Here is a 22,109-nt window from a genome sequence, read left to right on the forward strand (position 1 = left end):
AGAATATTTCAGAAATGTGATCTGAAGATTGGATTAAACTCCAGAACACTGGATAAAACTGTAAATAAACTAATGAGATAAATAAAAAACAAAACAAAACAGTGACTTCAGAAAAAAAAATCTAAGATGTTAGTTAAAAGCCTTCATTAAAAAGTGACTAACCTGGGCTGATGAGATGGCTCAGTGGTTAAGAGCAATGGCTACTCTTTCAGAGGTCCTGGGTTCAATTCCCAGCAACCACATGGTGACTCACAACCATCTGTAATGGGATCTGAATGCCCTCTTCTGGTATGTCTTCAGACAGCTACAGTGTATTCATAAATAATAAGTAAATAAATAAATAAATAAATAAATAAATAAATAAATAAATAAATAGAAGTGACTAGCCCAATACTGACACAATGTAACTCAGAGAGAAGGCATCCGAAGAATCCTGAGTGTGCTTCACAGAGAATTTGCCTTGAAAAGGCAGGCTTTCTAAGAGTCCTAAATGTGCTAGTCCACGAAAGCCTCACGCTGGAAACACAGCTAGGAAAGGATAATTTGGATGAGACTTGTGATTGTGACTTGGACTCAGTAGAATTATATGGGAACACACAGGAAGTTCACAAGGTAATTATAACAGCAAAGACTGAAAGGGACTGAGTCACTATGAGAACACAGAGGACTTTGAACCCCTGACTTCTGAGGTCAGGAAATAAGGGAATGAGAATTGGAGTACTTTTGATAGACAAAGAATGACTCAGACAGGAGGTAGAGAGATTGCAAGAGCCGGAGGGAATGAATGGACGGCGCCAAGGGGATGGCACCAAGGAAACAGGGTCTCCCAGACCCAGCAGGACTGATGCACATCAGAGCTCACAGAAACTGCAGCAGCCTGCACGGGGCCGACACGGGTTAATGCAGACTGGACCCAGTGCTGACAGGGGAAGCAGACAACAGTTCCCATCCCTAACCAAGGAGCTATCTCCAGTTGACAACTGCCTGCAGAGGAATGAGTCGTTTTCTCCACTGAATAACTCATCTCCAGTAGTGAATGTCCAACACAAAATGAGCTCAGTGGCATTTTTTTGCAGAGATTTTTTGGGCATGTTATGTTCCTTTGTCTGGACACTTGCTTGTCTTACTGGTCTTTTGTTTGTATATTGTGATTCCTGATGCTATGTTGTATGGATTCTGTTTTATGTGTGTCTTTCTTGTGGCTTTTTTTTTTTGCCTGTTTTATGTTTTAGAGAGAGAGAAAAATCCTGGAGTTGGGTGGGTGGGTGGGGAAGAAGAGAGTATTGGGGAGGAGTTGAGCAAGGGGAAACCATGTTCAAAATATATAACTTTTTTCCAATTAAAACAAAAATGCCCAGTAGGTTGAACCAATACCCCAAAGAACACTATCTAAAAATGCAGTAAAAGGTGCTAATTAAGAAAGCAGCATATTACTTGCTGAATTTCAGAATTGCAGCAGAGCAGTGATTGCTGCGCACACTTTTGCAAGCAAATTATAGAATAGTGTCACGTGTGTGTGTCTGTGTGTGCATGTGTGTGTGTGTGAGTGTGAGTGTGTGTGTGTGTGTGTGTGAGTGAGAAGGACAGATGATTTTCCCTTTTAGTCCAGAGCCTATCAGATCAAGAATAATCATATTCCAAGATCAGCAGCTAATTAGTCACACCAGAGGAGGATCATCTACACCCAGACTTGACTTTGATGTTACATATTTAGAATTTGAGATGTGGAAATGTAAGGAACTTAGAACATAAATGTCACTGTATTTGACATTCGGAAGAATGGGAGCTTCTGTGTTTACATTTGAGGTAGTAGAAGGTCACATCTTTCCTGTTCCTCACAGTCTTCTCTCTTGGACAGTCATCAAACTGAGGCAGGGGACTTAGTCTTCTCTCCTTTAATGTGGGCAGATCTTTATGATCATGTCAAACAATAAAGCATGAGAGATGAGGCAATATGGGGAGGGGGAAGCAGGTCATAAGTATATCTTGAATTCCATTTTGAAACCCAGCCATCAAGACGTGAAGAAACCTCAGCAGCCCTCAGGAACCTCACTACAGAGTCACAGACACACAGGAATCCCTTGCCAGACAAGCGGGGTCCTTATGCAGGATCTCAGTAGAGCCATCAGCTAATGCTGCATACAGACAAGCCATTCTTCCCACTTACTGAGGGTCTGTGAACAAAACAGATGGTTTTGGTTGTTGAAACCTGCTGCTTGATGGTAATTGGTAACACAAAAGTAGAGACAAGATTTTGGTCTCCTGTAAGACAATGTTTCTCAAAGGGAAGTGATTTTGCTTCACAGAGGTTGTAATGGCTATTCCTGGTTGTCAACTTGACTATATTTGAAATGAACTACAGTCCAGAATTGGAAGGCTCACCAGTGAACCTAATCTGGAGACTGGGAGATAGAAGTTTCTGATCTGGATCTTGGTATGGAGATCTTGAGACACAGTGGTGATTGAATCCAGAAGATTAAGACAGGGAGATCTCTGAGTCCAAGATCATCTGGGATTAAAGGTGTGGTGGCACACACCTTTAATCTGGGCTACACCTTCTGCTGGGGACCATATAAGGACATTGGAAGAAGGGAGTCTGGCTCTCGCTCTTTCGCCTTCTTGCGGTGTGGGACTCAGCAACTGCTAGATCCTTGGACTTCCATTCACAGCTACTACTGAACCATTGTTGGGATTTGGACTGCAGACTGTAAGTCATCAATAAATTCCTTTACTATATAGAGACTATCTGCAAGTTCTGTGACTCTAGAGAACCCTGACTAATACAGAGGTATTTGGCAGTATCTGAAGGCATATTTAGCGGTCATAACTAGGGTATGATGTTATTGGAGTCTCGTAAGTTGAAGTCAAATATTCTGTTACACAGTCTTCTATACAAAGGACAGTCCTCTACAATAAATGTCAACTGTTTCAAGGCATACTGATTAATGTTGTTTTTTCTGAAAAAAAAAAAAAGAGAGAGAGAGAGAGGTAGTTACTGTAGGCTTCAATTCCAGCCAAAGACAAAAATAGATCATTTCCTTATGGCATCCCAAATATTTCATCCTCCAAATAAATTGCCTTTCCTAAAAAAAAAAAAAAAACCTCAAATGATTCCTCAATAGAAGATTGTTATAGATAACAATGCATACAGAAAAACCAACCAACCAACCAACCACTGACACAAAACTTCAGGGAAAGAGAATTCATTGTATCTGGAATGTAAGACCAAGAAATCAGCTCTCCTGGGAGCTTAAATTAGCTACAATGGGAAAAAAATGGGAATTCTTCCAGGGTGTAATTATGCTGTAGGACAAAAGCAAAGCCGATCATTTTTGTTTTTTATATTGAGCTTTGTTTGGTCTGGTCTGCATATTATTCTACCAAAGAGCAGCCAGTTCATTTGCAGTAGGTCAAACAGCAACCTCCAAAGTTCGTAACCAGCCAGAACTTCAGAATGTGACCTTATCTGGAAATAGCCTTCTCAGATATACTTAGTTATGATGAGGTCATACAGATGTGGGTGGGCCTTAAGGCTGATGATTCGTCTGTTTATAAAGAGAGGAAAATGATTTGACCATCAGCATACACAAGGAGAAGATGACCACATGAGGAGGGAGGGACAAACTGGAGGGAAGCCAGAGAATGACCGGGTTTCCCAGCAGATAGCCATAACCCGGAAACCTAAGGGACAACGTCTTCCTGGAGTTATTGGAGAAAGGACAGTTCTTTTTACCACTTTGATATTTGCATTGCCAGTTGGTTTTCAGAACTGGAAAAAAATACATCTCTGTTGTTTTAAGCTACCCGATTTATAGTCATTTATTCTGGCAATCTTAGTATAAACGAACACAATCCATTCTGTATTATTTGAGTTTTGGGTATGTACTTCATCATTTAGTGAATTATTAGGCTCTAGAGAGATTGCTCATTGTGTGCTTACCACCAAACCAGATGACCTGAGTTTAACCTCCAAAAGAGAACAGATTCCTGGAAATTGCCCTTTGACTTCCACAAGCACACAGTGGCACAAACACGCATACACACAAACAACCCCCAAAACCCCACCAAGCTCAGACATACAATAAAAACAATGTTTTTGTTTTGTCTTGGTTAGTCACCTGTTGTTTCTTGCTTTTTTGAGATAGTGTTTCTCTGTCTAGCTGGGGCTGTCCTGCAACTCAATCTGAGATAGTGTTTCTCTATCTAGCTGGGGCTGTCCTGCAACTCAATCTGTGGACCAGGCTGGCCTTATACTCAGAGATCCATATGTCTCTGCCTCCCAAGTGCTAGGATTAAAGGTGTGTGACATCAAAAGAATGAGCCACACATGGATCAAATGAATTTGTATCACCTAGACAGCTTGGATTCAGAGTTGGATGCAGGAGTTTTATTTGATTATAAGATGGATACATTTTGAAAAAGTAGACGAGAGACACTTTAGAAATGTATGCATTGAATCATCAAGTGTGTGGTGCATCAAGCAAAGGGTAAATCAGTGAATAGGCATAACTGGCACTTGTTATTATTTTCTGTTTCAGTGGTTCCCACACCCACTGCCATCTCTCTGGGAAGTATAGCAGGTACCAAAGGAATCCTATCTGTGTACTTGAACTCATTCATCACCAACTCTTGCTCTCACAAACAATTGTGACCCTCGTTTTCATGGCAATGGTAACATGCATTTTCTTTTAGAGTTTCACAGCTCACATGCGTGTTCCACATAGTATAACCATCTTAGGATAATCTATCACGAATAAGTGAATTTCTGTCTTAAGTTTTTTAATCTTTAGGTTCTCTCATTCTTTTTTTCTTTTTTTCCTTTGTAATTGTTTTCATTGAAATCCTGGGTTATTTGATCAAGATTTTGCTGGTTTGAGATTTGCTACTCAGGACAATATCATCTTGTTCCCAAGTTATTTACTATCAAATGGAAGCTGTAAAGGAAGACTAGAGCAGATTTAGACTTAGGTGTTAGCCTTCTGGGAGCCCGTAGGGAAGTGATTATCTCTTTTGTGGTGATGGCAGTCAGTGATGATGCACTGTACTAGCTGCATCTTATGAGATGATGTATTAGTTCAGATACTTCAGACACACTTTTTAATATTAAGTTTTGTAGACAGACTGGATAACTCTTGAATTTCTTGTCTTTACTTGTTTCTTTAAATGATTATTGGGTTCCCTAGCTTTCTCTTAAGGTAGTTCATCTAGATTGTGTGTGCACATATGTATGAATAATATTAATCTCTATATATTATGGACTCATGGGTTGAAAATATTGGATGAATTTCAATCTAATACAATTAATATCATTACTAAAGGTCAAATGGAACCCTTTTGACCTGTGGAAGATGCTTTCATCTGGCTTCTGACTTTGTTTTTAGTGTATTTATGTTCTATATGTATGCATGCATGTTTGTATGAGTGTGTCTTCACATGGGAATATACGCACTGTGCACCCACACAGAGGTGTGTGGTGTTTTCCCTTAGCAATCTCTGTCTATTTCTTTGAGACAGGATTTCACACCTGAACACAGAACTCCCATTTTCAGCTTAGCCAGAAACCACAAGCCCCTGAACGCCTCCTGTCTCTACTCTGCTTAGACCTGGAATTCTGTCTGCATTTGTGGTGAGTCTCAGCTTCATACCTGAGGGCTATGATCTGAACTCTGGTACTTAGAGTTGTTGAACCAGCATTCTTCACTGCTAAGCCATCTCTCCAGCGCACTCCCCCCCCCCCGGGTTCTTTTGAATGACCCAAGAAGGTCTTTGCAGATCTCTCTTCTCTGAAATGTCCTCACTTTATCCTGGGTCGTTTTCTGCTTGGGTCAGTCATTTTTCCCAAGAAGCTCCAAGTTTAATATACTGAAAACTTTTATTTCAAATTCATAATTTGCAAACTAGGGATATTTATTACTATTTGGCTATTATTTGTAAGCCCTTTGTGGCAATGCATCTAGTTATTTCAGATAAGTTAAACAGTTGAATAATGGTCAAATGCTAAACTATTTTAGTTTTAGGACATTGATTTACCTTTTCTTTTTAAATCCATACATTGATAAAATCTCATTTCTTAAAGTTACAGTAAATGATAAAAAATTAGGCTCTCCCATGTCTTTTCGTTTTATTTTATGTTGCACATATAAAAAACAGATTGGTGCTAATACTATCAACAAAATGAATACTAAGTGTTCTGTTATACTGTATTCCATATGTTCAATTCTATATGTTGTATGCCCCCTTGCTGTATAGACCACCCATATTGTCAGGTCAAAAGGGGTTAGTGAAGTCTTCTCTTCTTATCTGTTGGTCTTGGAAATTGGAATTCTTTATGCTTTTCTCTTTCTCTACACATCTCAACAACTTGGTTGTTTGAAGCACATTCTGTACAGATTTCTCAGGAAAGCTCGTAGAACTCCTTCTGGATTTACACTGGTCATAGGCATTGAGCTTAGGTCACCAGGCTTATGAGGCATGTACCTCTACGGCTGATTGACCACCCAGGTCTAGCTTCTTTATGCTAGAAGTTCATTGCCATGCTGAGCCCACAAGATCTTGCTTGAATATCTTTGTATTTTCTTCTGCTCTCAAGGGTTGTGGCAGAACAGAGTGATCATAGTTTCCATTCGCCTACAAATCAAGTGCTTTTTCAAACTATCCAGATATTCAAAAGATTTATTTTCCCCACTGTTCAAAGATACCTTTCCATTGGATGGATCTTTGCGCTGGTTTTTCTGAGTTGATATTTTCAGTTATTTATTGTATTAGTCCAACATCTAGTTTCAAAACACATTATCATTATTATTACTAATTATTCGGTCAGGTTTTCTTGATTTACAGTTTGGGGCATTTGTTCTTTAGGTTCGGTTTTCCTCCCCTGGGATTCTGATTATTACCAACTCGCCTTAGCTTGTCTTTTTTCAGTGTCTCCTACTTTCTCTAGAATACACTAGCCTTTTAAAAAATTATTTATTTTTTATGTACATACATATTTCTTGTCTGGGCTTGGTGCCACAGGTCTGTAACTCCCACAACTTCAGCTTCCTGGGAGGCAGGAGCAGTCGAATAACAAACTCGAGGATTTTCCAGCCTACAGAACACGTTGAAGGCCACCCCGAACAAGACCCTGTCTCCTCAAAATAATAGAGAAAGAGCTATGACCCCAGCTCAATGGTGTAGTTCTTGCCTCATATCTGAGTGTTCTGCGTTCCAATGACTTTCTAAAGTTTTTAGATTAAAGTTTATTTTTTAATTCTTGTAATCTTTTCACATTAACCTTCACTTATATAGCATCATTTACCATTTACTCTTTCCTGAGTCTTATGACTCAGGCTTTATAATCATAATTTATATATATCATATATATCAAGCTTTTAATTGCTTAGATCTTATTTACCACAACAGGTCACTGGCTCAGAAGATGGCTTGGCAGGAAATGACACCTACTGCCAAGCCTCGTGGCCTAAGCTCATTCCCAGGTACAGAGGAGATTGACACCAAGAGATCTTCTGACTCCTCGTTTGTACCGTGCATCAATATCCATCTTATCATCACAAGCTAAATACGCAAGTAAATGTAAAAACTCTCTTAAATTAAAACATATTGTCTTGTTCTATCTCATGGACACACTTTTTTGCTCTTCCCTCATTATCTGTAGGAATTTCCCGATCTCCTCCTCTTCCTTCTCTTCCTATGCTGACAAATTTGTATGGTTTCTGCCTCCAGATTTTACAGCCACTCATTTTCATGAATTTTGTGTTTGCAATCAGGCAAGGTTTAGATCTTTTTCTGATTTCATAGAAGGTAGTTTTAGTTTTATGCAGCCTTGAGAAGTTGAGTTGTGTTTGGGGGATTTCCCCTCCTAGCTGAGCACATGCCAAGCAGGTAAGATATAAATTTATTAACCTTCTTTAAATATTTTCAATTCAAATTTAAATAGCCACATGCAGCTAGCCACCACCAAACTGGACAATGTTTTCTTCATTTGTCAATTCTCTGGTACTCATCGTTGACCTTTCAGGAAGTAATTTCTTATTATGGATCTTTAAACAGAAAAAAAAAAAGTTAATAAAAGGAGTTCTGGGTCCCGGCCATCTGTTTTGAGACAGTGTATGGGCTAGATGCCTTCAATCCCTCAAATTTTCATCTGCCTGGAAAACAAACAAACAAACCAAAACAAACTGGCTTGCAATTCTTCATAGTAATTAAGCAGAGAACCTTCTGATTAGCATGACTGCCCGCAATGCTCCATCATGCCCTCCATCATGCCCTCTATCACGCCCTTCATCACGCCCTCCATCATGCCCTCCATCATGCCCTCCAGCACGCCCTCCATCACGCCCTCAACCATGCCCTCCATCATGCCCTCCACCATGTTCTCCTCCATGATCTCTACCATGCCCTCTGTCATGCCCTCCATCATGCCCTCCACCATGCCCTCCGTCACGCCCTCCATCATGCCCTCCACCATGTTCTCCACCATGCCCTCCGTCATGCCCTCCATCTCACCCTCCATCACACCCTCCCTTCCCTACAGCAGACATGCTCACATGTGCTCTGTACCTCCTGGGACTTTGGCCTCATCTCTGGAGTTTTGTTGTTTATGAACTAATTTCTTCCCTGCTTTTCCTGTAGATTACCCTGGACTTTTGTCAGCTAGTTCATCTCTTTTGACACTATGTTTGTTAGTGTACGTTTTCAAATGGATTAAGACTTCCCCCTCTACTGGCTTGTCTTACTCAAATGCTTTAGGTCATATATTAAGGCAAGGTTTTTACATTAAGGAGTATATCATGACCATCACGGACCATGTTTTAAATGAAGAATCATCTTAGAGTCCCCAGCCAAAGACAACTCACGGCTGACATCTCCCATAGTTCTCTAGTGACCCTTCTCTATGCATGGTGAGTTTTTTTTTTCATGATTGTGACAATATTGCATGTGCAACTCTGTGTTCTCTTTTTCCTATGATGTAACTGTTAACAAAAATTGCCGAGTATCATAGTTTTGCAGTTGTGCTAAACCTAGATGTGGCTCATTCATCCCTCACTAGTCAAGGTCAAGTGTTTGGGCAGTTTAAAAAGCAGTCTACATGATACATACACTGGTGCCTGTTTTCTATTGAAGAATGTCTCCTATAGGACAGTCCGCAATGTTATCTAGGCTTCTAATGAGTCATAATAGCCATTCCAGACTCCTGGAAGCATTCCTGTGACAAGTGTTAAGAAATGATTATCTTCTCTGAGGCTTACAGAGTCCACATTAACAATTGAAGACAAAGATGTAGTCATATTTACCTTGAAATCTCACCTCATCTAATACAGAAAACTTTCCAATAATACCTTTTAATATTTATGGTGTGTTTGACACATATTTTATTATATATATACAATGGAGTAGTTGTGCACAGCTGTTGGATCCAAATTCAGGTCCTCTGAAAGCAGCGAGGGCTCTGAATCACTGTTCTGTCTCTCCAGCCGCATATGTATGTGTTTGTGTGCATGTAGGCCTGTGTACTTAACTTCAGTCTCTCCAGCCCTATATGTATGTGTTGGTGTGCATGTAGGCCTGTGTACTTAACTTCAGTCTCTCTAGCCTCAGACCTTCCCGTTGGTTACTAGACCCAGATTCTATTTGCCTTGCAAATTCACTACATATAAAACTTAACCCATTGCCTATCTCAAGCTCTGCCTTGCCCTCTTTCATTTTATACAGAAGGAAGGTGGAAGGTCTATGCAGCTGCAATATAGCACAGTCCAACGATGTGAGAAGGAGTCCTAACAGATTCTAACAGATTTCTTTGATCCTCAGTCCAACATCCCCTCCCCTTTACCATCACTGGCAGGTCCTTCTAATTCTCCAACCTCATCCCTGCCTCATTTGGTCCTCAAAAGCAGTGCTTTTGATTTCTGGGGTTATGTAGTGCCTGTGTCTCCTCCCAGATACATTCTAGTGTTGAGTTTTGCAGGACACTTGTCTCCTGATCATATATTGCCATCTTGTTTTTAATTTATCAAACTAGCCCACCTGGGTTTCTGTTACTTGCAATCAAAAGGGGTTTAATCACAATACCAGTTTCAGCTAGATGAAACCCCAGCATGGGAGGGTGGTAGGTGGGTATACATCCCACCACTAGCTGCGGAGCTCCTGGCATCTGACAGCTTCTGGGAGAGGAACATTCAATTTTCCTTAAGGATGTCGATCCCTGGTCGCTCTACCCCAGGCCAGAGCTTTACTCCTGAGACTAGCTGGAAAGCACACATCAGCCTCTATGGACAGGGCTGGAGGTGACAGTAATGGGAGGGGTTGGGGAAAAGAGCATGAATATTTAATATTTTCAAAATAGATTATAGGAACGTTTGAACTATTAATAAAAATATTGTTAAATAACACTTATTGATCTTCAGCCAGGAAATATTCTTCTGAGAAATTTTGGGAAACATCTATACTACTCCCTCCCCTGACCTTGCTTGTACTCTCTCTCTATAGTACGTCATGGTTCCTACAGGTCTACCTCTCTGTCTGTAAACAGCATCTAAACACAACAAGAACAAACAACACTCCCTAGGCCTGCCTGCTTTGCTCAGTGTCCATGACAGCCCAGAGGTGCGGGAAGGGCTCACACACTTCCCTGATCATAGATTGTAATTAGATCACCCACTGCCTATTTTTAAGTGCAAAAGTAATTACATATTTTTATTATTATACATATGGGTCTACATAAAGACCCTTTCAGTGTGTTTGTGTGTTTGTGTAAAATCTAGTATATTTGCTTATTTTTCTAAGAATAAAGACACTCAAAACAAAACACTGACATCTCTATTTGATTGATTTCTCCTCTGCCAGAGGTCATGTGTTTGGCTCATTTTCCATGAGTTTTGGGGTGGAGCCAAGTCAAACATTCACCACAGAACTCCAGTAGGCACAAAGGAAGCTCCAGTTCTTAAGTAGTATGTGCCCCCACAATTCGCCAACCATGCACTCCCCCAAATTATCAATGACTTCTGCTAAGGACACCTCACGCCCGATCCTTCTCTCTTATTTCAGGCTGTGGCTAACCCTTCCTAAAGTTCCTTTCTTTGATACATGGCTTTGATTCCTTCACCCTGGTCTTCTCTCTTCCTTTGATTGGCTTTTCCCTTCCCTTCCATGCTGGTCCTGTTCAGCCTGGCTTATTGGTTGTCACCCATATCTTCCAGTTTACCATCCTCTAAGCTTTTTTGATGCCACTCGTGTGGCTTTTGATTAACCCTGGTGGGAAGCTAACTTCCCCAAGTCACCATTCCAACATAGGCCTACTCTCTAAATGTGTTTCAGCATCCCAGTTTCAAGTCGAGTATATTCAAAACCATACCATTTACCTGTCCACGGCTGCAGTGACAAATGCATAGCTATATAAAACCTTGCCCTGTCCCATAGATTCCCTTTCCCCCTGAATCTACCAGAGATGATCACGTCGGAAATGCCTGCACCTGTCTACTCATCTACCACCGACTACAGTCGTCAAACCGTGTCAGTTCTACCTCCTGACACCTCTGCTGGCTAACACTTAGCCACTTGATAAAAGATTTCAGCCCAGTTCTCCTAACGTTGATCTACCCTGTTTCAGTTTCTATAAATTATCCACAAATGGTTGGCAAATAATCTATAATTGGCAAGATGGAAACTCCAGTTAGAAACCACTGAATTCCAATGTCTGCCCTTGCTAATGCTATCCATACAAAGTGATATTGGGAAGGCTTGCAAGGAAGAAAAGGAGGAAGACAAAAATTTTGGTGGAAAAACAAAACAAAACACACACACACACAAAATAAACACTAACACTTCCATATCATTTTTCTTGGTGTCATCTCTGCTCTTTCACAAAAAAAGGGCCCCAGGCTTATGTCACAACATTTGCTTAATGGATATTTTAGATTGATTCCCTGGACATCTTGTATCTGTTAAGCTTTCTGGAAAAGCAGAAATGTTACCAGATCTCGTCAGAGTGCATTAACACCTACACCAGGCAGACGCTGTAAACCCAAGTCTGTTGGGTGATTTGGGAAAATGCCTTAGAATACTTTACTTCAATTTAATGTAAAGCAAAATTCTAACAATCTATTTTGATCATTCTGTTAACTGGATACTGAAAACATACATATTTAAACCAAGGCTTCTGTTAAGCAGTATTAACAAGTTATCAAGTAATATAAAGTGTTGGCTAAAGTGTACTTTGAAGTGTTTTAGTTACCAAATTTCCAGACGTAAAATGAAATGACATGTCCACCCAAGTATCTGCATTATATGGAGATTTTATTTTTAATATCCCATGCATTTATAGAAAAGCATACATACATATGCATATGTAGATGCTGGACTAGAAGGCCACCAGATACCTAGCCATTAACATTTTCTATGTAGTAGGAACTGAAGAAAATGACTTGGGGCTGGAGAGATGGTTCTGTTGTTAAAAGCTCCTGCTGCTCTTGCAGCGGACTTGATTTCAGTTCCCATCCCCCAAGGCAGGAGCCTCACAGCTGCCTGGATCTCCAACCCCAGAAGATTCTACCTATTCTGGGCTCAAAGTGAACCTGCTCTCAAAAGTACGAATGCTCACACATAGATGCATAATTAACTCCCCCTTCCCCCACAAGAGCATGCTTACTTGCCTAAGTCAAAATGCTTCTTTTCCTCAGTTCCACATCCTGGAAAATTTACTGGGACTCAAGCTCTGTTCCCAACATGTTAAAGTATCTGAGAGGTGCCTGTAGATCCTTGCAAGATGTGTGAAGTAAATTAACTCCTAGTGTCCTCCACGCCCTGACAATTCAAGATGAGGTGTTTGTTTGTTTGTTCGTTTGTTTTTCGAGACAGGGTTTCTCTGTGTAGCCCTGGCTGTCCTAGAACTCACTCTGTAGACCAGGTTGGCCTCGAACTCAGAAATCCACCTGCCTCTGCCTCCCAAGTGCTGGGATTAAAGGAATGCGCCACCATGCCCGGCTGCAAGATGAGGTTCTTTATCACAATAGCTATTGAAAGAAAGGATAGATTGAGTTCTTGGTGGCCCAGGCTTCTTCTGTGAGACCTCAGTTTGAATCTAGAAGCAAGAGCAGTTCGCCTTATTCCCACTTAGTAGGTCCAAAAAGGGAACCATGTTTCCAAAACAAGGACATCACTTACTTCTGCAGTAGTTCCTGCGAGCCTCATGTTTTTAGTGTTGACTGCTCACAAAACAATGTAGTGGTAGTCTTGGCGGGCATCAACGATGTGAGAGAAGCTTCCTTGGCAGTGCTCAGGACTCTGGAGAAAGCATTGGAGAAATGGACATCTCCACCATTCAATAGTGAAACCAGGGCCCTGTGCTCATCTCTGGGATGCCTAAGGAGCTCCATGACTTCCTTTGGTCTCCAAAATCAGCCAAGAAGTTGGTACTGGGAGGATCACTCACTCCCCTTGGCCTGCTTGAAAAGTCCTGGGACTCACAAGTACAACCACCGAAATGTAAAGGTATGGGCCTACTCTTCAGCTGGAGGAGAGGCTGCCCCCCACACGGGTCGGGTGGGTGCTAGGCTTTGAAGAAACTAAGTCCGTGCACCCAGGGAACTCCGCAGGGCCCCGCCCCTCGCGGCCCCGCCCCTCACCTTGCCAGCCGCACGCTCCGGCCGCGAAGGTGCGTGCGGCGCGCGCTGATTGGCCGCTACCCGGCGCTGCCCCGCTGCCATTGGCTGCCAGGGCCTCTTTGTTCCAGGTCCCAGCCGCTGCCGAACCGGGCTGCGGAAGTTCGAGGGCGCAGGCTGAGTAGCAGCGGTAGCGGCGCCGGAGTTCCCGCAGCGGAGATCGCGGACGCGGGACTGAGCCCCTCCGACGCCCAGCATGGACCTGGAAACCAAAATGAAGAAGGTGAGTGGAGCGGGCGGCGGGCGTGGTCGCCTTACCTGAGCGCGGGAGTTGGTCCGTGTTCCGGGACCAGACCCGGTGGGTGCGGCAGGAGGATGACTCCCCGGACCCCGATCCCTTGGGTGACTGTCGCTGTGGAGTCGGACCCTGCGACTCGCTGTCGCTGCGCCTGAAACTTTTCGGAAAACCTTTCGGCCACGCCTTCCCCCAAGCCTTGGGTGAAGTCTTAGGCGAGATGGTGGCTGACACCGCTTCCTGCCTGGGGAAGCCGCGCTCTGGGGAGCCTGTGTGATTCAGTGATGTGGCTTTGACGTCCTCCTCCCCTGCAGTCTGGCTGCCCCAGGCGCTCTAAAGTGGCTGCTGAGTGGTGACACTTCCTTCACACCCGCGCCTGCTGATAACTTCTGAAGTGATGAGTTTTGGGGGGAGTGTGTGTGTGTGTGTGTGTGTGTTTCACTTATGGCACGAGTGCCAAAACACGGTCTCCTTCTTGCGGAGTTAGTTCTCAAAAGAAAATGCTGTTTAGCAGCCAGCCACAGACAGCGGTCATTGCAGGTGCTCAGCGGCCCCGCCTGCGGAGCACCCTCATGGCTGCTCCTGGTGTCCAGGCTATAAAGGCCCTACCTGAGGAGCTCCGAGATTAGGTCTCTCAGGTCGCCTGGGAGAAAGGGGTGGGGGCCAGACTATGACTCAAAAGAATGCTGACGTCACATTCTCTTGTAACATTCGACCTTAAAGATCTTGTTCTCGGGAATTGCGCCTGTTTTCTTTCAAGTGAATTTAAATTAGTTGGTCATTTATCAAATAAGGAAGGAAGTTGTGCAGAGTAAGAGAGACAAGTTGAGAAAACTTTCTTCTCTCGCGGCTTTGCAGTTGCAGGTTCATCTTCTAAAAGGGAATTTCTATTTGGTGCCAGAAGTGAAGGTTTCAGATCGTATGCAAGTGTAAGGTATGAGGTTTAGGAAGCGGTTGATAAATAAAACTTTGAACCTAGGGAACAGTTCCTTGGTCTCTTCAGATTAAAATCAACACTCAGAAGGGAAGGGAAGAACAGGAAATAGAAGATGCTTTCTAGTCTCTTCCTGTTTGATATTTATTCTTTTAACATGTTTTTTGGTTACCTGTGCTTGCCACTTAGAAAACAGCTGATGTGTTGTGTAGTCTTCTGTTGAGGAACACACACTGAACTTACTGAGTTTTTATATAAGCACTCTTTTTAGGCATTTGTCCCAAATGATAGGTTGTCTTTGCTTGGAAATGCTGTCCTTGAAGGGAGGGAGGGAAAAATAAGCAAATGAGAGGATTGTTTAAATAATGACACTATTATGTGGGATACTGTCTTGGTGGATATATCTTACTCGTGTGTTTGTCAAACGGCACAGGATGTAGGGTAACAAAAGTGAACTTGTAGTGTGGAATCTGAACTTGGGAAACAGTGATAAGCCGGTGTGTCTCATAAATGGCTGCCTCTGAACCACAGTGTTGTTGATCATGAGGGGCAGGCTAGACATGTGAAGACAGACCATGGTGGGGGCTTCATACCTCTGCTCAGTTTTGCTGTGATCCTAAAAACTATTTTTTTTTAAAGGACTCTAATCAAAACAAAACAAACTCTTTGAGACAATAATTTTCAGAGAAAGGTCCAAACTTAAGAATTACATGGTTTACAATGGTTAAAAAAAAAAAAGTGCAGATATTTACGAGCAGTTTTCTGAAGTCTTTATAATAAATAAATCCTTTCAAATGTGGCATAGCTATCCTCTTCCATTACGCCTTTACTTTAAAAGGATATCTTTCCAACCGAGTGCCTTTACCGTAACTGTAAGCTTATAGCTTTCCATCCCACCTCAAGAAAAAAAAAAAAAAAAAGATTTCAGAAATTTAAAGACTATGCAATACTGTTAATACATCTTTATTTTATGACACTGTCACTTCTGGTGATTCTCAGAAGGGTCCTCTATTAGTAAATTATTAAGAAACCCTATCAGTCATGTTCTTGATTTACCTTCCTAAGCTATTTTTTTAGTGGGTTGTATAAAAAGTTCCCTAGTAGTTTGAAGATTCTGATTTTGATTAAACCGTAATCTCAAAAGAAATATGTATTTAGGGAATGTTTTACTTATAAGTTGCTTTCTAACACACTTAAAGAAATATTCCAAGACTTTCTGACTCACCTCCAAGGCTTTTTCCTCTGGATTTCAAATCTAAATAGTTTCAGATCTTCTTAAGGACTTGAGAAAAGCCATGATTTGAATGTACAGTTGAAAGCAAAGGCAGTGTGGAGATGGAAATGTAGATGCATTTAAATAAAAATCAATTTGACTTGTAGCTTGGGATATGTGGTATTTTCCCCTTCCAAAGCCCTTACATTGTATTGTTGATTTCAGAAGGAATTTTCCCCAGCAGATGGAAAATATTATTTATTTTTCATTAACATGTCCTGTGAAAAGAATTAAAGAGGTCAGTCTCTACCTTTTAGTGACCTGGGTGGGTTTTACTATTGTAAGAGTTTTGGTTGATAAACGGAGAGATTTCTCCATGAACTTGCCCTTATGTTGATTTGCAGTTACATACCATTATCACCATTATCACCATTGTCACCATTATCACCATTGTCACCATTATCACCATTGTCACCATTATCACGGCACACTGGGTCTCATAATTGCTGTTTTCCTGCATTTTGTTTTGTTTGAAGTAAGAGCTGTTGCTAGGATGTGGAAGCTAGCTTGTCTACACAGAGTTTTGTTTCAACAATGTTTCAGAGAAGAATTTGACTTTTATGTTCATACCGGATCCTTTGAAGCACTCAGCTGGACCCTGTCCCTGTATCTTGCATCCCTTTTACTTTGTGTGAGTAAAAAAATCTGCATCTGATTGCAGAAATAAACAATGACTGAGAGGTAGAATCAGCCTCATTTTTGTGGTGGGTGGGGAAATCATGGCCCATCAACAGCTGTTTTCCCTCAGAGCTGCTCTCTCTGAGAAAATCAAATTTTATTCTTCAAAATATACGAGGAGAAAGACTCCAGTGATTTCCATTATGCTGCTGAGAATTGCTGCAGGGCTTTCATTTTAATCTATTATTTTAAAAATCTATGCTAACATCTTACGTATTTTTCTTGAACTTCTTTGTTTCTTTAACTTTACATAGGAAGAATGAGATGCATCTTAAACAAGTCCCTCTCTGCCATTCAGATTTGTTTAAAAACCTCAAATTATTACCCCAAAATGGATAGGAAGTGTAAGTGAGTGGCCTTGGAAAGGCTTCAAAACCACAGAGATTATTGCATTAGATAGAGAAAGAGCCTTTTCTTATAGGTAGTCCCTTGATTAAGGGGGGGGGGAGGGGCAAGTAGTTGGAAATCTGGGCCCTCAGATCTAGTTAGCGTCCCTGCATGAATCCTTCCTCGATGTAGAAAACTGTTGATGCAAAAACTAAAACTCTCATCTTGAAGAAAAGAAAAAAGAAAAAGAAAGGAGGAAAGAGGGAGGGAGGGAGAGAGGGAGGGTTGGTTTGGTTTATTCTGGAGCCATTTTGAGCAACCCAGAACACAGGAACACAGATTTAAGTTACCTTGCATTCCATGTTCTAACGTGGAGGCAATTTCATGACACCTTCTGATTTTATAGAACAAACAAGTTATAACTCAAGGCAAATTTAAAATATGTCAGAGATGCAGTCATCAAAATGGGGGGAGGTTTCCTATAGGCCCCAGATGCAAGATGCTCTCTGATGACATTCTTAGCTTTTGAGTCTCGGTGAGATAATGGTCTTGTAAGTTAATAGATCCCCAAAGGCTTCAGTCTATTAGTTATCAGATCAGACTCAGACGGGCTGGGAATGGCTGTTCCAGAGGGCTAGGACTAGCCCAAGATAAGGTCATTAGCTCCTGGGCCTTCATTCTGCCCCTCCCAATCTCCCCATGGTACTAAACTTCCAATCAGTCAGTCACTCTGCAAACACAGCTTGTTTCCAGGAGTTTTGGTTCAGAACACACTGGAAACACATTTTCTTCAAGGATCATTGATGTACATTGGAGGGAAGGGAGGTCTTAGCTTTAGAGGTAGATGCTTTGATTCAGAAACTACAGAAGAAAGGAAGGTAGCTCATAGCTAAGTCCCGGTTTCTTTTCCTGTTGCTGTGGTAAACTACCCTGACAGAAATAACTGAAGGAGAAAGCTACTAGCTCAAGAATAAAGTGCACCATGGTGGGGAAGACAAGATGTTCGGAGCTTGGTGGAACTGGTCATGGCAAATCTATGATGGTAACGCACAGCCATGAGTATACACTGCTCTTCAGCTCCTCTTTTCCATTGCTACAGTCTAGGATACAAGCATAGGGAGACAGTGCCACCTTCCCCTCTTAATTAAACCAATTAAAGATGCTCAGAGGCCTACCTCCCAGGGGACTGTAAGATCCTGTCAAGCTGACAGTGAACAGGGATATAGTCACAACTATGTACTCATTCCTAAATAACATTGTGTCGGGTTCGTGTTTCAAGTTCACCACTAAATCTTTTAACCTACAAGTCTCCACACTACTAATCTTATAAACCCATTCTTTAAGGTCTGTCTTATTGTAACTAATGCACCCTCTTCTAGGAAATCTCCCATGTTCTTGTCTACAAGAAAAACAACTGATTCTAAATTCCCAAAGTGTGTTTCTTTAACTCTTAAGATAGTCAGTTTGTAGATGACAGATACATTTATAGCTTCACCTTTTTTACCCAGATATTAAGGGTGAGAGATAAATTCATATTTGATAATTTTGGTTCTTGCTCAAAACTGTCCTCTGAGGGCCATACTGTCCTTTTTTTTGATGATTGAGAAACCCCAGTTCAGATTACTTAATCTGAAATTGAAGAGCCTTACTATGAATTTGAACCATAATCCTTAAAATTCATCTTCCTTTTATCATGCAGTCTATCTTTGGAGTCTTTTATCACCCAGCTTACACACTGTGCTTAAGTAACTATGTCATGCAAATAAAGTATGACGAATTTGTACTTGATTATTTAAAGAAATTAGGTTTGAAGAAGTGGTTTCTCTACCAGTAAATTTACCATCTTACCCTGCTGGGTTTTGTATGCTGAGTCCACATTTGAAGTTACCAGATAGAAGTCTACAAAAGTAAAAGGCTCACGACAAGTCATTCCTGGGAGACTTTGACAGGCAAAAAAAACTCCAGTAGCATCATCCCTCACCGTATCTTCTAGGATTCTTTCAAGGTCTCAGTTTGTGTTGGAAGCAGAAGAGTCATTCTCTCTTGCCTGTGTTCAATGTGGTCCTGAGTAGTAGTGAACCTGTGTTGGGCTCTCTCTTTTAGGGCGTCAGCCATAGCATCTGCAGAGGTCCCGGTGAGCTCGGGAAGTTCTCTACCTCCTGGACTTCATATTTGCTAGAAGTCTTCCCATTTTGTGAGTAGGAAATGCATTTTCCAATGGCAGATGCTCCAAGTTTTACTGGCATAGACAGCTAATGCAGAGAAGAAAACAAAACAAAGGAAAACACAAGACACCCTTCTGTTGAAGAAGCTATTACAGTTCATCTCCCTCCTGCTTATAAAAACTTTGGTTCAGAAGCAGTGAGAAACACCAAAATGATGGGCTGTCTCTCGAGTTTGTTATGGAAATACTCAGAGTAGATTTTTATATTAGGGGCCGTCACTGTATGGAAAAGGGTTACTCTGTAGGGTTTTCTTGGGGCTACAATTTATTTTCTTTCTCTGAAAATTAGAATAGCGCTTGGCTCCATGATGCAATTTGAATACAACTTCTTTGTACAAACCAAAGTACACACTGTGCTTAGAAAGCAGGGAAAGTCAGTAAACGTGCTGGGCATGTCTGTGTCTTCAAAGATTAACGATGTACGGGACTTTCTCCTTTATTTTTAATCAGCATATCTTTCACATCATACTAGGCTATAGTAGATCTGAATCGATCTATTTTTTTTTTTTAAATTATGTGGGCCACCTTGGATCTCAGTATTTATGTTCAGAAAAACTCAATAGGTGAAAGAGATTATTTCTAAGGTTCAAAAGCCCATGACCCTGGCTATGAAAAGTCATTGCCAACAGTCTACCAAGGAGAGTACTCCATGGTCGTTAAAAATCACGCAGGCCACAAGTATACACGTGAAAACATGCACAGAGGAAATGGTATGGTGTGTAACTGTTCAATGTATCAGTGAATTCCACAAAGAAACTAATGATATGGGACAAATGAGCGTACACAGGAAGCCTTACTTTCCTTGGTATATGGAGAAATGAGAAACAAGAGCACTCAACTGTTTTAAGCATCATGTTTCAATTAAGATTTGTCTCTTAAAAAATGTTTTTGATTTTTTTTTTTTAAATGAGATCTAGGGTTGGAACAGACTATGGTACTATAGGACTGAACAAATAAGACACAGATTTTACACTCATGAAAGTAATGGAGAAAGAATAAATAAAATTAGATGACAGATGACAACCAGCAGGGCTAGGGTGACAAACCTCCTGCGCACCCTTTAAAAGTTAGCAGTGTCCTGGATCTCCTAACACAGTGGGAAGTTTGGGTGAGTGTGGGTGGTGAGTCTTGGGCATCATTACTAACCTTGCCAACTTTGGAATTCTTGATGTCTTTATCTTAAAGATTGGCCACTGGGGCAGAACTTGGTAAAGCAGTTTTCCATGCCGACGTGTGGAAACACCCATAATGAAGTGAGGCAGTAGTCGTTACATCCTTTCCCTTCTGAAGTAGCCACATTCAGTCTTCTTGATGGCAAATGCCCTGTGAGGAGTGTCAGTCTTGGATTCCTGTTTGCTGTGCTCAGGAGGTTTTGTTTGGCGACTGCTGCCATGGTAACGAATATGATTTTTTAAAAGTCTATTGGATCATTAATGCTCAAGGCATACAGGAAACTATTTCTTTTTTATAAGATGGTGAAACATTCAGAGAAATTATATGAATTGTGATTAAGGAAACTTAAAAAAAATATATCCCACAGAAATACTAAACAAGACTAATCAAATGAAAAACAGGTTGCAAAACAACCTTTCCAAGGTTTTAAAGAAAAGCCATGTCACTGTTCTTGGTGTAAGTAAGCACTCAAACCCTGTGTTGGAGACTGGAATGTAAAGATTAAGTTTTTCAGCAACCCAACTGCAGCCTTTGACTCACATATAAAACAGCTACCTCTACTTTTTATTTTCTGAGTGTCCCAATCCACTTAAGTTCCTGTTTAAATAACTGCCTAGAGTAATAAAGGGTACATGAAATCATAATGCTTACTGCGTTTATTTGGCTCCCAAGGTAAAAGAGATACTTTACCATCTTCAGTTTCTCTGATCCTGCCACAGCCTGAGGTCTGACCAGGTTAGGGCAAGACTTCAGGGTGGGGAGGGTTTGCTGTGAAGCCAGCCTCGGAGGACTGGAGGGATCATGGCTGCCCAGTGACAGAAAGGATGGATGAAACACTTGACTCATCCTCCAACTGGGAGTGATTCAGCTTTGTGTTTATCTTAAAAACTATAAAAAGGAGTTTCCAGGAGTTTATTGCATAGCTTCTTATCTGAACAGTGGCAAGCTGAGCCCAGAATACTGGGCTGGAAGCCTCAAGTGCTTTGGTGGAGAGTGGAGAGTCAGGAACCTTTTTTTTTTTTTTTTTTGCTTTATGTGATGATAAAGTGATATTGTGTTTTCCTGCGAATAAAGTGACATTGTATTTCATTGCAGAATGGTCAGGCAGATGTTAAGGTAGACTTTTGGTTTTATATGGACACATCATCATGATAGCCTGATCGAGTGAGTCACTGTGGTGAAGGGTGTGTGTTTTTCTTTTATAAGGTTCTGGCTTCTAGTAAAAGTAACTGGGACTCCTCAAAAAGTTATGCTTTGTTTTACATAGAGGATATTTAAAGTGGTTTACATTTAAGATGATAGACTCTAGACTGGATTTTCATCCACATCCCTTGTTGAGTTTATGTAGTCTAGAATACTAAGGTGTAAGCATTGGAAAGGAAAAAAAGGGGGGGTCTGAAATGGGCGGGGGAGCAAGACAAACATGAAAATTTACCACAGTGCTGGCTGGGCTGGAATGAATATAATAATATTATTTCTTTGATCTGGTAAGGAACAATATTTTAAGAAAAATCTATCATGGACTGACTTTCTAAAAACAACAAAACTGAGTTACTGAAATAAAAACACACCAAGCTGTTTTTAAAAAAAAATGTGGCTTGTTTTGTTTT

The 22,109-nt window shown here is 41.2% G+C and overlaps 1 protein-coding gene across 1 annotated transcript in view; it reads left to right on the forward strand.

Moving 5' to 3' along the window:
• Window positions 1-13,713: 13,713 nt before the first annotated feature.
• Tes (testin LIM domain protein) overlaps window positions 13,714-22,109 on the forward strand; it is a 39,826-nt gene continuing 31,430 nt past the window's right edge. The window contains exon 1 of the mRNA XM_021190406.1: window positions 13,714-13,878. Within this exon, the coding sequence (XP_021046065.1) occupies window positions 13,852-13,878 (27 nt within the window). The 5' untranslated portion in view covers window positions 13,714-13,851. The remainder of the gene's footprint in view (window positions 13,879-22,109) is intronic.

This window comes from Mus pahari, chromosome 2, assembly GCF_900095145.1.
Source record: "Mus pahari chromosome 2, PAHARI_EIJ_v1.1, whole genome shotgun sequence".
NCBI classification, from domain to species: domain Eukaryota; kingdom Metazoa; phylum Chordata; class Mammalia; order Rodentia; family Muridae; genus Mus; species Mus pahari.